The sequence below is a fragment of the Chelmon rostratus genome, chromosome 4 (assembly GCF_017976325.1).
Source record: "Chelmon rostratus isolate fCheRos1 chromosome 4, fCheRos1.pri, whole genome shotgun sequence".
NCBI lineage: Eukaryota > Metazoa > Chordata > Actinopteri > Chaetodontiformes > Chaetodontidae > Chelmon > Chelmon rostratus.
In genome coordinates this window covers 17,679,036-17,702,798 of record NC_055661.1, presented here as the reverse complement: position 1 = coordinate 17,702,798, position 23,763 = coordinate 17,679,036, and the positions used below count along the sequence as shown (strand labels likewise).

Sequence of the window (23,763 nt, the reverse complement as noted above, 5' to 3'; positions counted from 1 at the left end):
TTTGGGGCTGATTGGGATGTAATTAGTTTTTGTCACAAACCAAAGAATTGGACAAATTGAAAGGTAAAGCTGATGAAAAGTCAGAGGATCACTGTGTTATTTCAGTTCATCCTAACAGGGTTGTGAACATGTGAGCCAGATTTCATAACAATCCATCCAACAATTAAGACATTTTACTCAAAACTAAGAAAAGTCAGAGGATCACAGAAGTCAGTGGGGTTCATGTCTGAGAGCTGTGAGTGTCTGTACAATGATTAAATGGCTGTTTTTGAGATATTTCAGTCTGGACCAAAGTGGTGGACCAATGACCCCAGCTGCTAGCACGGCTAATAAAGCAGAAACTAGAGAAACATCTGGAACAGGTAAACATGATTTTGTGCAGCAGCTACATGTTTTTTTTCTGCTTTGCTATTCTGTTGATCATTTGCGACACCCTCGCATTTATCGTGCAACCAGATTACATCCTCCTCCGACTGTCTTTGCGAGTGATGTTATGAAGGAATGTGCTCCGCGGCTGCTTATCTGAGTGCTGTTTCATCACCCCTGGCTGACACAACGATCCTCTTGTTGAAAAGACACAAAGCGGACTCTATCTGTCCTCTTCGCTAACACCCAAGGTGATTGCGAGAAGATAGCCGGCAGGAAAACATATCTCTCAGCCGAGGCTGCTTCAAACTCTGCTTACATAACCTCCTTGGCAGGCTGCCTTTTCTTGAAAAGAGGAGTCGATCCAAGATAAGGTGTTTTGAATTTCTCGGGTTGTAGCTGTAATCAATGATAGATAAAGAGCGGGTCAGTTCATGTTTTGCGGCCTGCAACAACCGTGTGTAGTTATATATTTACAGTATGTTGCCGTAGACACTAGCTATTTCTCATGGGTTGTAAAGTGTGATATGTAAACCTGGACTGATCTCATGCCTTCTGCTTCCCAGTTTTCCTTCGCATGAATGGGAATCATTGTTCCTCCAAGCTGCTCGACTGATCTTCCATCTCGCATCGACAAAGGAAGTCCCTGTGTGGGGGCAACGGTGAAAAGACCTCCTCGCTGAAAGGTTATGCCAGGTAGAAATCAGATCAGGTGGAGGGCCATTGTTCTGCCAGAGGAGACGCCTCAGGTGAATTGAAAGGGGGGGGGGTGAATTATAAAGGAAGTGTGCTCTGTGCTGACTCGCCCTTTGTGCTTGCGGCATTTGCATTTTGCAGTCAGCTGTAGCCGGGTGACTGCCGCTCCGGTTTTATTCCCATGTGTCTGTGTGCCGATTGCACCGCACCAGGAAGTGATGAATGGCAGCATTGTGAGAGAGCGGCCTGTTGTAGAGAAAACATGTTAGAATCACATGCACGAACGTCCTTTTGAGTTTCATGGAGGCAAATCATTGCTTGATTACAAAACAGTGTTTGGCCTGAGATGGAAGGAATAGTTTTTGGAAGTAGGCTTATTTGCTTCCTTTCGAGAGCGAGATGAGAAGGCCGATATCGCTCTGATATCTGAAGCCGGAGAGGCCACAAAGCAAAAACACAGTGACTGCATGTTTGATCGTAACTGAGTTAAGACTGGAATCTGATTTTTGATGTCTGTTTTATAAAACAAGAGAATATTAAACCACAGAAATGTATAATTTCCTCGAAAACAGCATTTAAAATTTGCTGAACCACAGTAACTGCACTTTGTCAGAGAGAAACAGCGAGCTTGACAGCTCAGCTACAAGTGACCAGTTTATATCTGTGGCCCTTTATCAAGTGAGGTGAGCTAGCATTAGCTAACGTTAACATTAAAAAATACATTTACATACTGATTTTAGCTGTTAAAAATGATTTAAACTCCTGCTAATGACTAGCTTAGCAGAGGGGCAGTAACTGCCATCCCAGCTTTTGTCTCTTGCATTAGGAGAGTTCATGCGTGTGTTCATGTTCAAGTTCATGCAATATTATTATATAATATAAAGCTTGCTATATATTGAAGGTTTGTTTCATTGTACAAAAATGCAGTGAAAAACCAAGACATTGCAGGGATTATACAGGATCAGCCTTTTTCTTGGCTAGCTGTTCCTCCTGTTTCCAGCCTTTATGCTAAGCTAAGCTAGCTCCCTGCTGACTATACCTACATATTCACCTTGCAGAAATGAGTGTGGCATCAATTTAAGTATATTTGCCAAGGTGTTGAGCTACTTCTTTACAAAGCTGTTCAATGAATGTTTGATTTTAACTGTTACACAGATGAGTTCACTGCTAATGACTGCTGGAAATTGCAGTTGTTTGATCACCAACAAGGCCCCTTTAACCATTTTATAGGGTAATTCTCCATCTGTGCAATAATTAGCGTCATTATATCAGTGTGCTGGCTGCCCACAGCTTTAAGCACTTTCCATCTGTATTTCAGGATGCAGTATTGTTCAAGGCTGATGCAGCGTGGGAGGTCTCTGTGGCATTTTCAAAGAAGTAGAAAGAACTTCCCTCAAACGCACACTCGCACACATTTTTTTATACCTAAAGTCAAACGCTGCTGGTGCCAAGACAAATAGCCTCCTGGCAGCATATGTGGAAAATCCTCTCATGTCAGAATGTGAAGATGTGGGCAGTTTAAGGAGCTACGTTTCTCCCTGGAAAGACCCAAAAAGAGCTTTGTGTAGAACTTTCTTACCATCATCGGAGTTGTTTCTGAAAGTCTGTGCCAAACATTGGGGAATATGTGCACTGCTTTTAAGAAAATGGGAATAAGACGTGGAAAGAAGTCACACAGACGCACGTATATCTGGAGTAGAAGAGCAAAACGCCTGCAGGACGCCTTTAACTCCAGATAGCGATGTGAGATGAATCTAAAGTGAATAAAAGGGAGCTGTAGGGTCTCGCTGTATCAGGTGAAGCAGATGCACTTTTGTTGATGGTGCACTTAAACCTCCCTTTATTTTCTTGTGGAACTCTGTGAGGATTTGTTGTCCCTTTCGAAGAATGTAGCCGGAGGTGGTGCACTTTACTCCGGTTCGACCCTTTCAACATCATCAAAGCAGAGGAAAGTTGCTCTGTCTGTCTAAATAAGATGGCTTTGTGTTCTGTCTCTCTGCGTGCTCCTTTATATTTCCCTCGAGCGCTTCTGCAACTTCAGAACTGCAGCAACACCCTTTGTCCCTGATATTCTTTTTCTTGAACATGATATTAGCTGATGAAGGAGAAAGAGAGGCATGTTTTCTAGAACAGTCTGACAGACAGGCTGCAAAAACCACAAAGATCCAAACTCTAAATGGATGGACGGGGGTGAGAATAACTGCACACAGCTTCTTCAGCACTTCCCTCTTTCATCTCGGAGAGAGCGGAGCGCAGCAGAGCTCATCACAAGTGCAGCGCTACAGGGGGGATCTAAACACAGCCGCTCTGATTTAGGAGCTGGAACGGAGCAGTCGCCAGCCTCCCACCAGAGCTGGCAGGGTTGGATGGCTGTCTGGCCGCTGTTGATGGGGGAAGGAGGGGGAGTGGAGACGGAAAGACGCTGCCAAAAGACCAAAAGGCCACTAACTGCTGCAACACCAAACACCAGAATCAGACAAAGCTGGGTGGATTTGTGTGCCAGCGAGCAGAGAGAAAGGAGGAATTTGAACCGAAAAACAGCTTTATTTAAGCGCTCAAAGGTAAAACCATTAAACACAGACATGTCCATATGAATTACCAGAGACAAAAACACAGCACAAATGTAGAATGCTCACAACTCAGAGGCACGAAACTCCCCCAAAGCCCATTTAAATCTGAATATCTCCACACTGTCCACTGTTTGATTAAAGCCGTGTTCAACTCTCCGCCAGGTTGCCACCATCCCCTGCAGGACCTGGACTGGATCTGTGGCTCCAACACAGCACACAACTCACAACCTGAGTCTTTCTTATCGTCCAAATGGGCAACTTAGCCCACCCAGATGGGAGGTTTACCACAACACGCACACACACTTCAGTCTGGCAAAACATCTCAGACCAAAAGTAGATCAATCAAATGAAGAAAGTTCTCACAAACTCTGAAAACATGGCTTTAAAAGGTGCAAACAGGCCCTTTGACCTAAAACACTGCTTCTTGTCGGGCTTCTGTGTCATCCTGTCGGGTTTTATTTCTCCATAGGAACCAGCTCACTATACATCCCTTACATAAAGTAAACATGTTGGGTCTCAAGTCAGTGCAGAGTTTTCAATATTTAATCAAGACCACCATCTTAACCCAACCTCACCAGAGAGCTCTGAGTGCCTAAACATGACCAGGAACCGTGCTTCACAACAAAACACAAATCTGTTGTCACTAAATATGTATGCTGACAAAAAACTAATTTAGGTTGCAGTATGTTTTTCCTCTAAATGTGTTTTCGTTGCCAGTGGTGAAATAACCATTCAGATCCTTCAGGAAGAAATGCAAGAACGTAAAAATACTCTGTTACAAGTAAAGGGAGGACGAAATGCAGCCGCACTCGGCTCGGTGTGGCGTTGAGTGACCCTGAACGCAGACTGATTCACCTCTCGACTCTATTCACAGCGGAACGCCTTCAGTCATCTGCTCGGGTAGAAACTTAACTTATGCAACTGAGGAGAAACTATTTGCCAACCCGAGGGAATCACTCTGGGCGTTCACACATGCACAGCATACTGTAAATACACCCACCCAAACATACATACTCCACATTTTTATTTTTAAAATCACGGGTCTTATTTCAGAGCACTGACATGTCAGAGATTCTTGGCAGAGTGTTAAAGTGCATTAAGTGGGATAATATTATAATGTGATACAAGCTCTGTCATCTACTGTAACTTGCACAAGAACCTGTTCCGCCACAGAGAGAGACTGGGCTATTGTTCCAACACAGCACATCTCTTCCCCTCTCTGTTTTAATTACACTTCCCTCGGCCCTCTGGGAAACGGCGTCTCTCAGCCAATGGGAGCGCAGCGGTCAGACCATCTTTGATAAATAAGAACAAACTCCACATCAGCTCAGTTAAACCTCTGAACAAAAAGCAGAGTTTCCTGCAGTTGTATCATAAATAATTCAGCGTTTTGGTCTTGCTCGCACTCTGCTCGACTGAGAGCTCTTTTTTTTTGTGTGCATATCGAAAGCAGGGTGAGGCTCTTGGGGGCATTTGAGGAATCCGAGATGCTGGTCACGGCGTGGCCACATGGCACTGTCTCCCCTCCTTCGATCAGAGCTGCACCCTGTCTCTCTGTGTGTGCATGCATGAGTGTGTGTGTGTGGGTGTTAATACAACGTGTGTCTGCTTCATTAGTTTTGTATAAGCCCCCGCGCTCGGCTCTGAATGAGGAGGGAGGATGACACACGTCAGCCCCAGACAGAGACAGATGCTGCTGACACGTCCGAGTATCTCTCTATTGTATTATTCATCCTCAGTGTCACATCTCATCCGAAGTGGTCAACCAGACAGGGTGCAGCAGAAGGGGTCGCCTCAAACACACACACACGCATGTATGCATGTGGTGAGTTTTCATAATTCTGTTTGGTGTATCTTTCCGTATGTGTGCATGTGCCAGAGGCTGGTTTACATCTGCCACACTCCAGCTCGGAGGACTTCTCATCAAGCTGTGGATGATGCTTTTGAAGTTTTTTTTTTCTCTCTCTCTCCAAGCGGAAAGAGGCTTTTGATTGGAGAAGCAAGGGGTTTTTGTAGCAGTGTGTGTGTGTGTGTGTGTGTGTGTGTGTGTGTGTGTGTGTGTGTGTGTGTGTGCGTGTGTGTGTGTGCGTGTGTGTGTGTGAATAAATGTGTCACCTCAGGCAACATATCAAACCCTTCCATGCTACCCCTACCTTCAACAACCCCCTCCTTGAGCCTCACTCCAGCCCAACTGGGAATTAATCTCTAAATGTTTTATTAATGAGAGTCAGAGGAAGTGTCAATTTCATTTAAAAAAAAAATCAGCTCCTGCAAAAAGAACAAAAGCAAAACAAAACAAAGGGCTCTGCTGCGTCTTTGAGACAAAGAGGAAGAGAAATGCGTCTTTTGTGCCACATGAATCCCAGTATGCCAGGAATGTCCTGCTCTGCCCGCAGCCGCTGCTCATCGGCTATACGGCCAGTGGACGAAGCCTTTGTGCCCTCTCCCTGTGAATGAAACTGTCCTCCTGTTGACTTTGTGACGTGATGGGAGATCACAATGGCTGTTCTGCCGGGTGCATATTTCAGATGGTCCTCCCACCTCTGTTTGTAAGCGGCAGAAAAGCACGGGAGGGGAGAGGCATCTCAGAAATGCCATTTGTTGGAGAGGCATGCAGCTGCACATTCGTGACATCGTGGGCAGCGGCGGAAGAAGTGCACAGATTCTTTGCTTGAGTTAACAGACAACTTCGTAAAAATACTCCATTGCATGTAAAAAGTCCTTTATTTGTAATCCTACTAAACATATAGAGGAACTATTAATTAATCCATGTGCAAATAATATTTTACTATCTAAGTTGTTTAAGGTGGAGCTACTTTTAGCTACTATGTACATCTACACTTTGGTGGTTTAGTCCATTTTCCAATCAAGGGGTTGGCATCTTCCAAAGAGTCACAAGATATTTTACCCCCTTGCACCCTGCACTTGCATTTAAGTATATTACTAGAGTAAATGTACTTAGTTACTTTCCCCCACTGATTGTGGACTGGCTCCATCAACAGGGAGAGGAAACACGCCGTCTTATTATCATTACGGGCGACTGGAATTTGAATCTGCAGGCAAATAGCAGTAAAATAATTAGATGTGTTTGCATGTTTGAGCTTGAGTGTCAGTGCAAGACTGCAAACACACAGAGGACTGAGCTCATCAAAGGCCTGAACGCTGAACAATCAACTCTCTGACTGTCAAACGCATTGTGTGGCTGCCAGCAGCAGAGAGCTCCCCTCTCCTCTCTCCTCCTCTCCTCTCTCCTCTTCTCCTCTCTGCTGGGTAATTATTCCATTGTGTAAACAGCTATTACCGCGGCTGAATCCTGGCACGTCTGTGAGCACTCTCCTGTCGCAGTGCTCACATTTCTCTCTCTCTCTTTGTGAAAGCCACAGGTCTTCACTGCACGAACTCTCAAAAATAGAAGCCGTGACATTAATATGGCAGAGAGGAACAAGTCTGCAAAAACAGGCTGCCTCTGTAATCCACACTGATTATGATTTCACACCTCTGTGTTGACTTAGAATGGCAACACACTGCTTTTATAATAAGGCCACTTGTAGCAATGGATCTTAGCTTTGAGAGGGATTTTTCATACCTGAAAGATAATTTAACACACCTATTCATCGTCTGGCTGCCTGCGTTTTAAGGTATTATGGTATAAAGATTTTGGCAGACATGCAAATGCAAGATCAATGATGTGTCCTTAATTTAAGGTCATGGTATGAATAAGTAAATGATTCCCAGCTCCAGCTGATGATGCTGTGCAGGGACAGTGTTAATTAGACTGAGCATGCAGCATATAGGGCTAAACAGGCAAACTCAAGGCACAAGTACTGTGGAGGGTGTAGTTAGTTGAGTACAGTATGCAGATATAATACCACACAGATACAGCTCAGGGTTGCTGTTTATGTATCTGAAATTCTGAGGATTAAGTGTTTTGTTATGGTTTGTGAGATTTTTTTTCGACTTCGTAAGATAAATAAACAATTTAAAGACCGGTTGGATTATCTGAAAAATCTACGAAGCTGAGAAAGTTCATGAAAAGTTAACATTTAGGAGGTGCGTGGGTTTTACATGACAGCAGGCATTAAGACAGACTTAGCTTGAATTCCAAGTGGAATCAAAAGACTAGCAAAGAAAAGGTAATGACTCATAGGTGTTTATCGTTAAGATACCTGCAGTTTATGGTTGAAAGATATTTTGAGAGCTTGTTGAACTAGCTTGTTTTTGAGCTTTTAAAACGATGCATTTCCATAAATAGTTTCTGCTGAATTAACCCCATTTTTTGTAGACGCTGCAGCTGTAGCTTCAGCTAATGAGACTGAAATTCTGAGGCTACATCAGACATTTTTCAGCATGTGCATTTGCAGTCTTGCAAGCTGTTGGTCCTATACTGCTTCTCGGTATGTCACAGTGGGACTCCACCATGATGGAAAATGTAATTTCAGGCCCACACTTTATCGCTCTGCAGAGGTTCTGAGTATATCAGTGCAGATTTCCTATCAGGGCTTTAGGCCTCTCTTTCCTCTTGGTGCTAACTGGCCAGAAAGACACACACACACACACACACACACACCTCCTGCTCAGACAGCAGAGACGAGACAACCCCTGCATTCGCTCCAGTGGTTAGGCTGTCTGACTGGCTGGCTGTCTGTCTGTCTCGCACATTGTTTACTCCTCATTTGCTTACCCAGTCAGCTCTGAAACCTCAGAGCTGCTGCCAGCAGAGATGCCCACAGCCAGAGAGAGGAGGGGGGGAGGCGGGGAGAGACAGAGAGGGGGAGGACAGAAAGATGGAGAGGCACATTTAACACCACAACCAGCATAGACACGGAGAGCGGGGACCACATTGTTCGGTAATTATTTATTCTTGAGGGCTGGACAGGCTTGTGGTGTCTTTCTCAGTATTTCCGCCAATAAAGTACAACAGAGCAGAGGGAGTTTGAAAGAGAATATGGGAGAGGAAGGCTGATGTTTACTGGCAGAGATTTGCAACCAGGGACACTTATGTAAGAGTGACAGTGAGGGAGTGAAGAGCCTCCTCAGACTGTCTGCAGATTTTAAGATGTGGCTCTGGCCAGCTGGCTAATTTTCAAACACACACTCAGATGCAGACACACTCCATGTCTATCTGTAGCCGCACGCAAGAAATGTATATAACAAAACTCACAAATACACATTTAAGGGCTCATATTCCTACCTACAGCTACAGAGGAGTATATCTCTTGATAAAGTGTTATAAATGAAGAAGTAAAGACAGTTTTTTGCACATCTGCCAGATCAGACCTGTTTCTGCCAGAAGAGACATTGATCTGCTGACTGTGGGGTTTCCTGAGCCGGCCTGCAGGGGCATCCTCCAGGCCCCCCTGGGGAAGGAGAGAAGAGGTCGATTCTGGCCTCATCAAGGCGCCTTTGTCCCCATCCGGAGCGGGCGGAGGCCCCAGCTGGGGGTCTCAGGCCAGCAGACACACGCCGATATTTGGGTGGAGAGGCCGAGTGCAACGTCCCTGTCCGTTCCACCTCGCTGCCTCCTTTCTTATGAGTTAACAAGAAGCCGTAACTGCTCTTCCCCCCTCCACACACACACACATACACACCACCACAGACACACATGCGAATCAAGCATAAACTCACAAAAACCACACATGCACAGAGACCCCACATATCTTTCCATGCAGAATCCAGATTGTTATGGCCGTTTGTCTCCTCCTCCCTCCCCCTTTTTTTTTTTGTTTTGGTGGCCTCTGAAGTTCTTTTGTCTGCGGCCGACTTTCAAATGTCTATTTATTCGCCCCGGTTTAATTGTGTTCCCGGCAAGATCTGTTTGAAATTGCTCAGTTTGCACATTTTGCATCACAATAGGAGCCATTGACGAGCCCGCTCATCCCGCTGTCCAGTGCCAGGTCCCCCTTTCAGAGAGGGGTGTTTCATCTTTTTATGCACGTCTGCATTGTGTTTAAAAAATACATAAATTAACCTTTGATCAATCCCTGTACCCGTACTGGCACAAACACGTCCACATGCCTCACTGGACATCGCCTGTTACAGCCATGATGTCATGGCTGCAGAGGGGGATTTTTGGAGCCGCCTCTTGTTTACATCCAATTAACGGCAGCCTTTGGAGTGTTTTTCGGTTGCCTTTGAAAAGACTGAACAATGTCTTTGCATTATGTCACTCAAGTGCTTGTTTCAGGGCAGCCCCTAAAGATTTTATGTAATTTGTTACACAAATCATATAATTCATAGGCCGATCAGCATGTGGAAATGGAGCACAGGGCCTTTTTAGTGGAATATTTTCTGTGTATCCAGTTTGTAGACGTTCAAAACACAACACCCGTCTTTAAATATTCAGGGGGTGATGTTTCAGTGATCAACATATCTGAGGAAATCTGATAGTCAAATTGCTCAGAACAACTTGCAAAACATTCAGGAGGCTGTTTCCCTCCTGTGTCTCTGCAGCATTTCATTTCGCTCAGTCCCTCTCTCTCACCGTCTGACACACACACACACACACACACACACACACTGATATATGCGTTCATCCATCCATCTTCCTCATATATCCTCAAGGTAACTCGGCTCATCTCCACCCAGGCAGAGCTGCGAGAGGAGGTGAGTGGTGAGGAGGGAAGAACTGAGGGAGGGTGACAAAGCGATGGTCTAAAGAAGGTAAAGATAAGTGAACTTTAATAGCCTTCAGCCATCATTGTTCACACCAGATTTTGACTCACAAAACAGCCATGCAGCATGTTCTCAAAGAGGTTGAAGAGTTTTTAATCATATTAACAGTGTTACAAGATCCATTTAAAAGCTTTATTTCCAGAGCTTTCAAAGAATTCACCAAGTGTGGATAGTTCCCCCACTAACAGGGTTTAGGTTATTATGACACGGGTTAGTTTGACCTTACTGGTCATTTGTTGCCATCAGAGAGAGAGCACTCGAGCACTGGTGGTGAAAACATGACAGATTTGTGAAGTGTGTCAAGCCTCTGAGCTGGTGTCATTTGTACCCACTTTCACCAGAGCTCTGAGGATTTCCTTGCCTTGGTGTTGAAATCATGGGGTCTCGGGTGTACTGCTCTACAGCAGTTTGCTCTGAAATAAATAGAGGAATAATTTGAAATAATCCACAAGCTCCTGAAATCCGAACAAAGACACAAACATCATCAAACGTCGAGCCTGCGGGCAGCACATTCAGAGCCGCCTCTCTGAGCCGGAGTGTGGGCGCATTCCTCTCCGGTTCTCCTCCCCGCCAGTCTGCACAAATGTGCCAACCAGACTCCTTCCCACCCAACGCCCAGTCTGGGATACACCACCTTCTCTCACCTCGCCGCTGCAGACCGAGAGGTGTGGAGGAGCACCACCTGACTAACGCTGGGCGGCATTAGCGCATTCTTCAAGGTTTGAGGGTTTATAATCTGTGTGCACGTCTCACACACCGGTGGCCGTGCAGCAGAGGCTCGCACTTCACATACCACAGAACCGGAGTGTGTGATATCGCTACAGCGGGGGGGTGGGGGGTTAGAGGAGAGACAGAGCGTGGACTGTTCATCTCGCTGGAAGTGCTCACACAGGCGGGAGGACGGAGACGGGTGTTCCTGGTAAATACCAAAACCACTCCTAACCTGGGTTTGGAAACTATTCCAGGCACGTTAAAAGAGTACCTGCGTGATTATATGGCTGCCCACGCTGTTTTAATGACACAGCTGCCGGATTCCAGTCATTCCCTGGAAAACAGAGGACAAACAACCGGATACGTTTTCAGCAAGATATTTATTGACGAGTTATGAGCTGCAGAACATGAAGTAACAGTTGGTGTATCAGTAATAGCTTAATACATCAGTGTATCTGATATATACTTTGATATATCGGGGAAGCCGCAGACTTGCGCGCAGAGCAAATGCAGAGAAACGACTTGATAATTTGCTACAAAAAGGCTTTGATTATTAACACTACCCCGAGCTGGGTTAAGACAAAGATACAAAATTAAGACCATAGAGAGATTTCTTTGTACAAATTGTGCAAATCAAAGGCTTCTACAAATTAATTACAAAGCAAATATACAAACTATACACACAAAAGATTTCCATTAAAGATCCTGAAATACAAAATGAAAAAATACTAGAGCTTCTAAGTATCTGTTAGCTACTTTGGACACATAACGTTTGTTACTTTAAAGCAGGATGACACTAAGGTTAGCTGTTCATGTTTTGGCAATATTGACGCATGAAATATGACCGCTGCTGTGACGCGTGATCGATCACACTTTCACTTGGCAAAACAATGAAACTGTAATATTCTAAAATGAGATCACAAAATATTACATTCACCAAAAAAACAAACAAACAAAGGAGACAGAAAACAAACATGTTAACCTTCCTTGAACAAACATAGACAAAACTATACATAACCCTGAGACACAAAACAATAGGGATGGGAATTGATAAGAACTTATTGATAACAATGCCGTTACCGATTCCATTTATCCACCCATTCTTTATCGGTTTTCTGAGTGGGATAAAGAAGTAGGCCCACACAGATTTTCAAGCGATTTATCATCTTTGAGTCTGATGTAGTGTAGAAATGTAGAAGCAGAGCAGGAAAAAGCATGCATATGACCCAGGTGTGCCAAAGCTGCTTAACTGCTGTTTGATTTGGTCATTTAGGTTTTCTTAGTCACAGGAATCTGCATCCATAAATGGGACCAGTAAGCTCAGAGGCATATGACTGCAATGGATCTCGATTCCCATCCCTACAACATGACAAAAATCATAGTTTGACACTGAAACAGAAAAGTATCTTCTTTGGCCGTAACGGGCCACATTCTCTCTTGCGAGTGTGTATTTTTAAGCCGAGGAGGACGACGCAAATTTAGCTCACCAAAATTGAGGGAAGCCCAAGTCCAAGGTCTAAAAATACAGACAGGAAGACTGTTTCTGTGCACAAAATCATACACTTCCACAAATGTCTTCTCTCCTTCCCCACACTCCTGGCATAGCAAAGGTCTAATTCAGCCTATCTGCAGTCCAAATAAATTACACCTGAGTAAACGCCCAGTGTCAGGAGGGGAGGAGAGAAACCACAACAAAAGGACGGCCGACTTTCTATGTCAGCTGACTGTAAAACATGTCGGTAAGACAGACCCTAATACGTCCTTACAGAGCTGGAGATCTACTGTAGAGATGACACACATGTTTGTTGATGGAGTGAGTCAGTTGACCAGTGCAGGGCCGATACCGTCAGAGAAGCAGATTCAGCCCAGGAGGTGGAACGGTGTGAAGAAGCCCACAGCACACATCTATGCTATCAGTCTGTTTCCTGGCTGCACTTTGCATGTTGTATAGAGCCGATGGAGGAGTCCGTGCTGTATACATGGCAACGAGTCCAGCTCAGGCTAGCGGCTACATGGGAAAGTTACACAAGGAAGATGAGTAAACAGATCAGGTGGAAAGAGGCTGCAGACTTCCAGTCTCTGGGCTGTTTCCAGGAGTCGGGCCTTCGCTTCTCCGCAGCCGAAGATAATGTGGATCAGGCTGGATGGAGCCACAGCAGGAGCACACAAACTCTTCCCTTTTCTCCTCCTCCTCTGTGCAGCCAGCGGAGGGGGACACATGCCTGCATACCAGACACCATGGCCGATCTGGGGAAAGAGACAGAGGGAGATTAATGTTCAGGTCCTGTGAACTCTGCCGTACGAGGACCGAGCACATGACCAGAAGGGGACGTTCTCAGGGAGCGGGGAGGAATGCGGAGACTTCGGTCCTCCGGGCTACACATCAGCTTATCACCATGCCAGTTTATCAGGCTTACCCACGTAGTGTTAATAACGCCTCGGGACAGAGCGTTATTTAACTAAAGTCCTCCTGGCATGTGGGATTAAGCTGCTCAAGCCATTTCTGTAGCTAGGTAATAAATATCTGAGGGAAAAAATAAGCTTCTCTGATAAAACACACATTCCAAAACCATCTGCTTTATCTGGATAGAAGTCATACTGTAAGAGGCTTTCTTATGGTGGAAATTCCATTTTTACTATAAACACCTCTCATCTTCACTCTTCTTCTGCAACCTCACATACTTCACTATCTAATTTTCCTCCAACGCTGGAACGCTGCGCTGGATATGTGGGGGGTTGGAGCATAATTCGAATACGATGTTTACCTCTGATTTGCATATTTTTGATGATAACTCAGATCTGCCGGCGCAGATGAAGGATGCGTGTGTGCTCTCTATTCTGGGAGACACAGCGTTGACAGTTACAGGCTGGCTCTGCTGGGGGCTTGTTTGGGTAACCTAATGAGTTCTCATTCCCGCGGCTGACAAAGCCGGCTGATGCTACAGAAGCCTCCATTGATCCATACGCATCTGTTACTGTTGTGAATACATGGCCTGAAGCCTAGCAGCAGGGCGCCGCCAGAGCACTGTACTACTGGAACCCAGCAGAAAGGTAAAAGTAGGCTACAAAGAAGCTTCAGAGTAAGACGCAGTTGGTACATTTTAAACCCTGTGGAGGAATTACTCTCAGGCTGATGCTACGCAAACTGCAGTATTTTGGAACAAACCTAAATGCTGGATGTGTCGACACAACAAAATGCAAGGCTCAGTTGAAAGGCTTCATGGCGCAACTAGAGCTTCAGCATCTTTTCAGTGTTTTGATTCTAGTGTCAATACGACACCCAGGTTTCAGTAACAAATCCACCACCAACGCTACTTTCTTCCCCCAATATCCTTCTTTGAGAAAGAGAAAAAAAGAGTTTGACTTTTTTAGGGAAATTTGCAGTCTTGCTGAGAGTTAGATAAGAAGGATTGCAACCATTCTCATATTCCTTGATTAAATATGAAGCTACAGCCAGCAGCTGCTTAGCGTAGCTTAGCATAAAGACATACGGAAGCAATTAGTCTGGCTCAGACTAAAGGTAACAAAAAATCCACCTACAAGCACCTCGAAAGTTCACTAATTAACATGTTATATTTAGCTTGTTTAAACTTGAATGTAAAAAGTTTCACTGGAAGCTATGCGCCTGACTAATTCTGTTGCCAGGCAACCGGTGGAGACTCCAGGAAATCCGTGCAAGTTGGCGAACAAGTGTATTTACTAGAATGTTGAAACATTCCTCTAATTACACAAAAGAAGCCACAGTTCTTGGTGTTAATTGCTGTATAAACACTGTTTTGAAATCAGGACCGAAGCGAGTGACCTTCTTCGCTTTCAGTACTCGACTCTGCGCTACAGAGACATTTCCGTTGGTCGCTCGATCCTCAGCGCTGAGTCCAACAAGCAGCGGCACAAACTCAGCTCGCCCTTCCTGAAGTGCAGCAGCGGCGGCAGCAGCACTATCACATGCAGCTGCAGGCCTGATGGAAGTTTCCACTGCTGCTGTGTGTGTGTGTGTGTGTGTGTGTGTGTGTGTATGCATGTGCAAAGGTCACTGCCTGCACACGAGTTCTGCTGCTGCTGGTCTAATCTCTCTCAAGTGCAGCTGAAGAAGAGCTGAATCTTGAATACTGTGCCGCTCTGCTCCGACCACAATATCACTGTTTCATAAGGGTTTTATATTTAGTCATCTATCTCAGTGTGCTGCAGAGAAAGTGGGTTTTCACATGCTGCACTCGTGTTGACAAGACACCAGCATGAACTAAGCCCACACGGTGTACCAGGGGATGGATCGTGTTGTCAACATGAATTCCGCAGAGACACACTCTGTCCCACAAAAGGTTACGTGTCCGTCATCATCAGCACATCCGTCAAAAAGCAGCATCCCTGCCTCGCGTCGCCAAGGGTCCCGCTGTCACCGGACATGAGCTCCAGACTGTCTCACGGCTCTGTCATTATTACCTGTTATGTCAAGGTCAGTTACGCATAAACGGCGAGCTGCAGCTGCCGCACTTTTTACCCAAATCACAATTTCCTATATGGACAAGCTCACCCTGACCTGCATTCAAACTTTCGCTGCACCACAAGCGACCTTCACAAATCTGACCCAAGAGGTCTTGAGTGTGGGATGCCAACAGGTGGCGGGGTTAATAAGTGCAACCCAGAAAGTACCCAGATGCCCCGTGTGCCTCTTTGGTGAGCAGTAACCACAGAGTGCCGCTGTGAGGGACGCAGGGAGCCCGTGTGTCCTGCGGCAGGCCAAACAGATGGCCTGGAACTATATGAAGTGATTGGATCTGGCACGCTGAGGTTTAACCTGCCTCAGTCTGTCTGTTCCCATCACTCATCTTTCTCCTCCACGTGGGAAAAACGCCAGGTTGAGTTTGACAATGGGAAATTAATCTCAAGCTTTTCCATGATTCAAAAGCTGACACACTGTCTAGCTGAAGGAGGCCTCATCTATCAAATGAACGTCACCCGCAGCGTGACATTCATCTCCATTTGTTTTTAGCTTTACTGTACCTTGCTCTCCACCTGCGTCTTCCAGAGGCCCAATTACCCACGATGCACCACACCAAAGCTGAGTCCTCTTTCTTTATCTGTCCCTTGTGTCCAACAAGGCCTGTGCCATGTTTACTAATGACCAGCAAGAATTTCACTGAATTGACCAACGTATGAATCAGCCACTTCATTTACATGAGTTTGCATTGTTTTCAGGGGCAGATAAAGGACTCCGGGGTGAGCGCGGACACCGAAGCGTCCTGGTGCAGCCGCAAAGAAAGCTAAGGCAAGTCTTGATGAATCGTAAGAGAAACTCCAGTTTAAAACGGGAACAAAGAGCACCCCTGCAACTGAATCCGCGCCACTTCAGTGCTACTTCAGAGGCGCAAATATTATGTAATTCAGATTAATTACCAGGCAGACACACTCGGTCCCATCCCAGATGGCTTCCTGAGGAGGCCCCTGTAACTGTATGACAGCTCGTCTCTTTTTGAGGGCGTAATCAAATTAGTCTGGGTGATTATTCAGCCATTTTAAGCATCTTCTTTCCCTCTTTCTTTTTGTTACTGGCAGCGCGGAGAAAAGACCAATAAAAACTCCATTAGGTTTATGCAAATTGAAGCGGCCGTGCCGAGGACTGTAATGTGGCAAATTGATTACTCAAGGGACTGAAGACGAAGTGTGTGTGCGCACGTGCTTACACTAACTGTGTGTGTGAGAGAGAGAGAGAGAGAGAGAGAAATGGGGGGCTGGGGGGGTGTTGTTGTACACAGATGCCACAATAAAAGCCTCATTCAGCTTGTGTTCCTGGTGGCCCTCACAGCGAGGCATTAATAAAACATTAGTATTGAGTGACTAGGGCCTCTGCACTCCTCCTCCCTGATCCCACCGTGACCTTTCCATTTTACAGCAGCTGTCTGGGGAAGCAGAGAGCCCGCCGAGGGCTCCCTCTGCGGCCCCTGACCTCTCCAGGTGTACCCTATCACACAGAGCCGGGCCCACCTCACAAGGGCTTCAGTTGAAGTCGTTAAAAAAAAAGGAGAGAGAGAGAGAATGCTGCTTGTGTCTGTGATTTTTTTTTTTTGGAGAGGGGTGATGAGGAGGGAGGGGCGGAGGGGGTTGAGAAAACAAGGGCTCAGGCGTAGATAACAGTCATCTCCGGGGCCGTTATAGTTCAGCGGTTTGAAGGAGGGAGACTGTACTGAACTTTGTGCATGGATCTCCAGTTACATCCTGCCTGCCTGCAGTCTGGCACCCACAACTGCCCACATTACACCATGATGCTACTCTGCTTCTATCTCCAAAACACACACTGGATATACAATTTAAAGCTTAACTGGCAAAAGTAAATGTTGTACAATTGTCAAAATATGACAATTAAATCTTGTTTAGGTCTTCGTGCTTTCAGCCGAAAGAAGTTATTTACTTCACCCACCCGGACCATAACAAAGATGGACTGTAACGCTTTAAAATTTACAAATACTTTTCCATCAACAGCGGGTTCTGGCTTGGCCCTGGAGTCTGCGGTTAGTCACATGTGGTGGAAATGCGCAGGGCTGCAAACTGCAGTAGGTGGTGGCAAAAAGAGCAGAAGGGCTGGTAATCCCATACAGGCCACGCAAGCTGAGCGGCCTGCACCGCAAGGCAACATTAACAAATCTTTACTAATGGGAATGCAGGCCACACCTTCATTCCTCCCAAATTAGAGTAAGGATGGCTGGCTTTTTAAAGGACAGGCAATGCCAGCAATGTGACTGCCAGTGTGTGTGTAGTAGTAGTAATAGTAGTAGTAGTAGTATGAGTGGTTTCACAACTGCACAAAAACTCACAATAAGTGAATGCTTGAACAGCTGACCGGTGGTTTTCAGCCCCATCGTGAACATGAAAGAAACACACACACACATGCACGCACAAACTCGCTCACGCACACAGTTATCTTCCTCTCTGACCCCAGCTGAAAGTTGACAACCTCAGGAGCAAAGTATTTTTAGGCAGGCGTTAGTCTCGGCTGCCAAACAGTGCAAAATATAGCTTGGATCTCCTGGTCTTACTCGCTCTCCACTTCATCTCCTCCTCTCCATATGTGTGTGTGTGTTTGTGTCCTGCACTGTGTCACTTTGTCGCTCCCCAAAAATTTTAACACTCCACTTGTCCTCTCATGCCCCGCTTGTCTCGGATGAGAGAGTGGACCAGCGTCAGGGTAGGACGCCTGCTTAACAAGCTGGAAATCTGAGCTTTTTCCACGTCTGCTGTAATTAAACATAAAGGCAGCTGGCAGCGGGACGGTAGCTACCGTTACTGAAAGAGTTCATAAGGATGCGGCGCCTTGATCTTTCATAGCCAGCCTGTCTGTCTCCATCCCGGCCCAGAAAACCTTGGCTGCCATGGAGACAGCGGTCCATACCAGCAGCCTCGTAATGCTAAGCCCCCAGCTCCATTATATCCAGCTGTTTACTGTAGACACAAGTCACACATAAGCCCCATGCTTCTCACTCGCTTCCGCTCGGCTTTACTTTCAAAGTTCTTGGCAGCGTAAAGGGAGCCTGTTTGAAGTCACTCCTCCTGAGAGAAGAAAAGCAGTTGCTTTGCAGTACAGAGGAGCACGAGTTATCCAAACTTCTGGAAATATGCATTTTTGCTTTCTTGGTGGGAGCCTGACGAAGATGGTTAGCTCAGCTTAGCATAAAGTCTGGAAGCAACTTGACTCTTTTTTTTCCCTGCGGACAGAGCCAGGCTGGTTTTGTCCCTGGTTCCTAACTTTGTGCTAAGTTAAGCTAACTGACTGTAGCCTTATGTAGAACAGACAAGCGTCTGTAACTAACTCTGGGCAAGAAGGTGAACTTGTGTAAATAAGTGAACTCTTGCTTCAAGTGTGGGTCTTATTGTTATTTTTGATGACAGACTAGAGCTTCATGGCAAACCAATGAATCTACGGAACAAATTAATACGTGACAATGTGTGCCTTGTTTTTCCTTGAAAATGTCATGACTCCAATAAAGATGAAAACACAAAAACTAATAATACAAATATACAGTCGAGTCTGGGCTTTTCAAATCAAATGGCTACTGCAGCAATGATCAGTTTCCCATCGATTGCATCAGGTCACCTTAAAACCAGCATCACCAGGTACAAACAACCTGCAAACCTTTAAAATATCCCTCTTCTTCTGTCATCTACTGGCCCCTGCATCCCTCCTTCCTCACCCTCTGCCAAAAGCTGAAAACACCTCAGGAAAAAACATTTATCATCCCTTATCTCACACGAAGCTGTGAAAACGGCCACCTGTCGCTCCTTCAGGCAGATTAGGCCGAGCAATTCTCCACTGATATGGTGCGTTATATTTCAATCAATCATACTTTCATACCCTCCGTATCCACCCACCACCTCCCCTCCTGAAGGCCTGATAAGATTACTGATCTGACTTTTCTACTTGGAGCAGAGCAGAGTGTCCTGGCCTCCGCACCGCTTGGTACTTAAGGTTTTCATCATTTTCTTATCCCGCAAAGCACTTTGAGAAAGATGCCTTATGGATAATGTATTATATTTACAGAAGATGAAATAAGGGCTTGTATAGATAAATGAAGTGTGGACTTTTTTTTTTAATTTGGCTTTTCAATCAGATAAAAAGGTTGAGATCTTAAGTGAAACGCCACTCATACTGTACATTAGCTAATAAAAAGACTTATTTACAGCTCACCAAAAGCTCCTTGGGCTCCTCTGGCTCCAAGCCCTCCATATGTTAAATGCTGTGCGTCACAACACCTTTTATAAGTTACTGTTTTGAGGTACTGACTCATAACAGGCAGTCAGTTAGCACCCAGGGCCGTCCTGCAGAGCACCCTGCCCTCTTGCTTTCCTTAAGCTGCAAGCACAGACCTGATCCCTGCCTCTCCACCTCGCTCCTGTCAGTGACAGAGGTCTTGTGTTGTAGCTTTCGCTCTGTAATTACCAGCACCGCTGACATTCCTCCAGCTCTCTAAACCAGGACTTCGCCATGTTTATCCAACAGCCAGCAGTCACTGCAGCTAGATAATGTGTAACTGTAACCACTAGCAACCCTGAAAACAGTGAGGGGTTTGTAAAAACTGGCCTCGTCCGGTTCAAACTGACACTCACCTGTTAGGTACCAAACAGTGCTCCTTGAATTAAAAAAAGGTATTTTTGCTGCAATAAAGTGACTCCCCACGAATCATCTGACAACACAGGGGATGCTATGAATAGCACATATAATCAACATCTTGTTTGTTTGTGTGAGTTAAAGGAAACTGCATTTACTCACCGTGGAAACCTCAAAGAGTCAGCGCGTCTCTTTCTATGCTGAGAGGTACTTCCACGTGCTGACGAAGGCGGTGGGAATGAGCGAGTAGGGCACACTGGTCACACTGTCCCAAGAGTCCGATGACGGATCATAACAGTCCAGCGTCTTACACCTCTGAGCCCCGAAGTACCCTCCAACCACATACAGTCTGTTTCCCGATGCCACCGCGTGGCAGCTGATCCGTTTGGCTGTCACGTCGCCAAACTTTGACCACTGGTACGTCTCGCTGTTGAACCGGTAAGCAGAGCTGGCTGAGAATTCTGTGTCGCCTCCAATTACCACAACATGGTTGCCGACCACAGCCGCCGCAGTGTAGCGCCACAGCTGCGGACAGGCGGCCGGCACAGACCACCGGTTTTGGCAAGGGTCAAAGCACTGCACCTTGGGGTATTTGTCTCTGTTCACACTGGTGCCCCCGAAGGCAAAGAGTTTGTTTTTGGCGCCGACGACAGCGGCGTTGCTCACCCCCTCTCTGAGTGGAGCCACCAGGGTCCATTTGTTGGTCTGAGGGTCGTACTGTTCCACCTGTTTGAGAGACACAGATGGAGATGCAGGGAAGGATCCTGCAAGGGATGTGTGTCCTCCCACGACATACAGTATGTGGTCGAGCTCTGCAGAGCCATGTCCGAATCTGGCTACCAACATAGGTGCAGCTTTGGACCACTCGTCATGTAATGTGTCGTAGACCCAGACGTCTTTGGAGGCCCCGTTTTCAGAACCACGCCCTCCAGTAACATAAACCTGAGATGATAGAGAGAAATCACATGTTGAGTGCATCTACATAACATCACGATCAAGATGATAATATTCCAGTACAGATCACATACAAACCTTGCAACCAATGGCACAGGCGCTGCATTCTTTCCTGGGGCTGGGGATGTCTGTTTTGGGGGTGATCTCCTTGGTCTTGTTGTCGATCATGTAGACTTTATCACACATAAAAGTCTGCCCTCCCAGCAGAAGCAGGGCCTGGCTAACCTTCCTCGGCCGGGCACAGAACCCCGTTACAATACCGTCATTCTGGAGGATCCTCATTTTGCACCGCACGGCGTCCTCAACAATCTCCCGGCCCACCTTGTGGCACATCACCAGCTCCTCCGATGCAACGTTCTTCAGCAGGTACGTTTCAGGCAGCAGCGCCAATCGGACACAGCGCAGCAGCTCGGGCAGCTCACTGTGCCTGCGCTCCATGTCAGCTTTGACCCAGTCGATTACAGCCTCGTACACCAGGCTCTCGTCCTCCACCTCCAGTTCCTCGCTGAGGATCAGCTCCTGGACTTTGTCTCTGGGCAGGCTGAGAAAGTCCTCTGTCTTGAAGAGAGTGGCAAAGTTTGCCAGGCACATCCTCCACGACAGCTCGTACAGTCTCTGGCACTGGTGGGCATCCGACAGCAGCATCATCCCCAGACAGTTCGACTGGTGGAGGTTCTTTTCTAGAAACTCCGCTGCTGCGTCCCGGATGTCGTGAAATTGAAGCATGTCGCCGGCCTCCAGGAGCGACTCTGCATTTTCCTCATTAATGATGACTCGGGCCGAGTAGGCGTAGTCAAGCAAGAGCTCCAGCACCTCCGGGTGGAGAGAGTCGTGGAAGTTGACGTCAGCGTCCCGACTCTCCCTGAGCCCACCACTGAACATGGCCTCAAAGTATCGGCTACAGGAGGCCAGGACGGCCCGGTGACAGGGGAAGGATCGGTTTCCAGCCTTCAGGACAACATCTGTGAAGGCTTTCCGCTTGCGCAACAGGTTGAGCTGAGTCAACAGGCTGTCCGCGTGGGACGTCTTGTGGAAGAGCTGGATATTCATGGAGCCGGAACTAGAGCGAGACTTTCTGTTTTCGTGGTTACTGACAGACATCTTGACCTGGAGAGGAGAACAGAGGATAAAAAATATATATAAGCACAAGTGAAAAGAGCCTTTACATGTGTTTGATTCAACCATTTATGAGGAGGAAGAGATTTTAAGGTCATGCACACTCCCTTTGATGTGAGCGCTACCGTAAACACTCCTCCCATTTCATGATTAGACAAAGCACACAGTGCCAACAGGTGATGAACGGGCTGTTCAGAAATCAAATACTCATATCAGTGCGCTAGGTTACGCCGGAAATGAACTTCAGACTTTACAGATGAAAGCGGTGCAGATAAGACGCACTCTTGCAGAAAACCAGTGTGTGTACACTGCGTGACTTAGGCTGGAAAACACACATCGGTGTCACGAGTCCATCCTCAAAACCTGTGACAACAAATGAGCTACGTTAGCTGGCCATTAAGGCGAAGAAACAGCACCTGCGTGTGCTGTCCTACACCCCATCTTTCCTCTCCTTTAAACGTGTCAGAGCTGTGAGTCACCTCCAACCACAGGAGCCTCCTGCCAGCTTGCTCTGCTCCTCTGCAGGCTGGCATACAAGATGGTGCCAAATGCGAAGCTTTCAAGCCCACATATGAGGTGTCACCTCAGACCAGCTACTTGAGGATGAAATTATGTAACCTCTGTGCAACAGATGGAAAGCCTTTGTTGCTCCTTTTGATGGTCTGATGTGGATTCAGACAGGTGTACAGCCTCTGCGTTCTGGCGTGGAAATGCTTCATTTCAAAATAAAATCAACTTTATTGAATAATAACTAGAGTTATGTAATAAGATGCTATAATTAAACATCTTAAAGAAAAGTACTGTAATAATCACAGCACGGCGCTGTGGGTTAAGTAAGACTGTCCACAACTTGAAAAAGACCAAATCAATATCTTCCGCTTGAAAGCCTCCATTGTTTCAAAGCAGATAAATTTAAGTCGGCTATTCAATCCCTCTGAAAGGGGGACGGTGGACTTCCGTGGAGGGACTCAGCGTGAAATCCAATTCGTTTTGTGCAGTAAATGTGAAACTCCGGTCAGCACTTCAGCATGCGCTCAACTTTCCTCCCAAGTTAGCAGCAGCCTGCAAACATCCAGGCTGCTACAACCGCACAACATCAAAGGGTCCGATGTTACAGCCTAGACGTAAACTGCTCACGAAGTTGGAGAAACGTCAAGCGAGCACGTATCTTCGTGTTCGATACTTTAGGAGGATTAGGCGTCTAATGCTTACCTTGATAGGCGCCGAGCCGATCCGGAATCCTTTATCTCGGCTCCAACTTGTTCCGTCGTTGATCTGTTTGAAGTTGTGGCACAGTTTTAGACAAATCCGCCCTCCGAGGTCAAAACTCTACCGCGTCCTAAACCGCTGGGAAACGTTTGAGCCATTTGTCCGCGTCGCGGGCTTCGAGCTTAAACGCGCAACAACAATGCAACAAAGTTGGCAGCTCCGTTTTGTTCTCGGGAAGCCACGCAGCCTGCGGGAGAGCGACTACAGGAGCGCAGAGAGCGAGCAGAGGCAGCCGGAGTGGTCACACTGGCTCCTCCCACTCTTGCTGCCACCGTCCAATGGGCTGCCGCGCCAAGCCAGGGCTCCTTTATT

General features: G+C 46.5%; 1 protein-coding gene across 1 annotated transcript; it reads right to left on the bottom strand.

Annotated features, from left to right (window-relative positions):
* Positions 1–11,388: 11,388 nt before the first annotated feature.
* On the bottom strand, positions 11,389–23,643 carry enc3 (ectodermal-neural cortex 3). Its single transcript, XM_041936079.1, has 4 exons — positions 23,395–23,643; positions 21,145–22,173; positions 20,275–21,054; positions 11,389–13,262 (listed from the first exon to the last, which is right to left on the bottom strand). Exons 2-3 carry the CDS (start codon positions 22,165–22,167, stop codon positions 20,308–20,310), a joined length of 1,770 nt encoding a protein of 589 aa, XP_041792013.1. The 5' UTR covers positions 22,168–22,173; positions 23,395–23,643; the 3' UTR covers positions 11,389–13,262; positions 20,275–20,307.
* Positions 23,644–23,763: the final 120 nt, after the last annotated feature.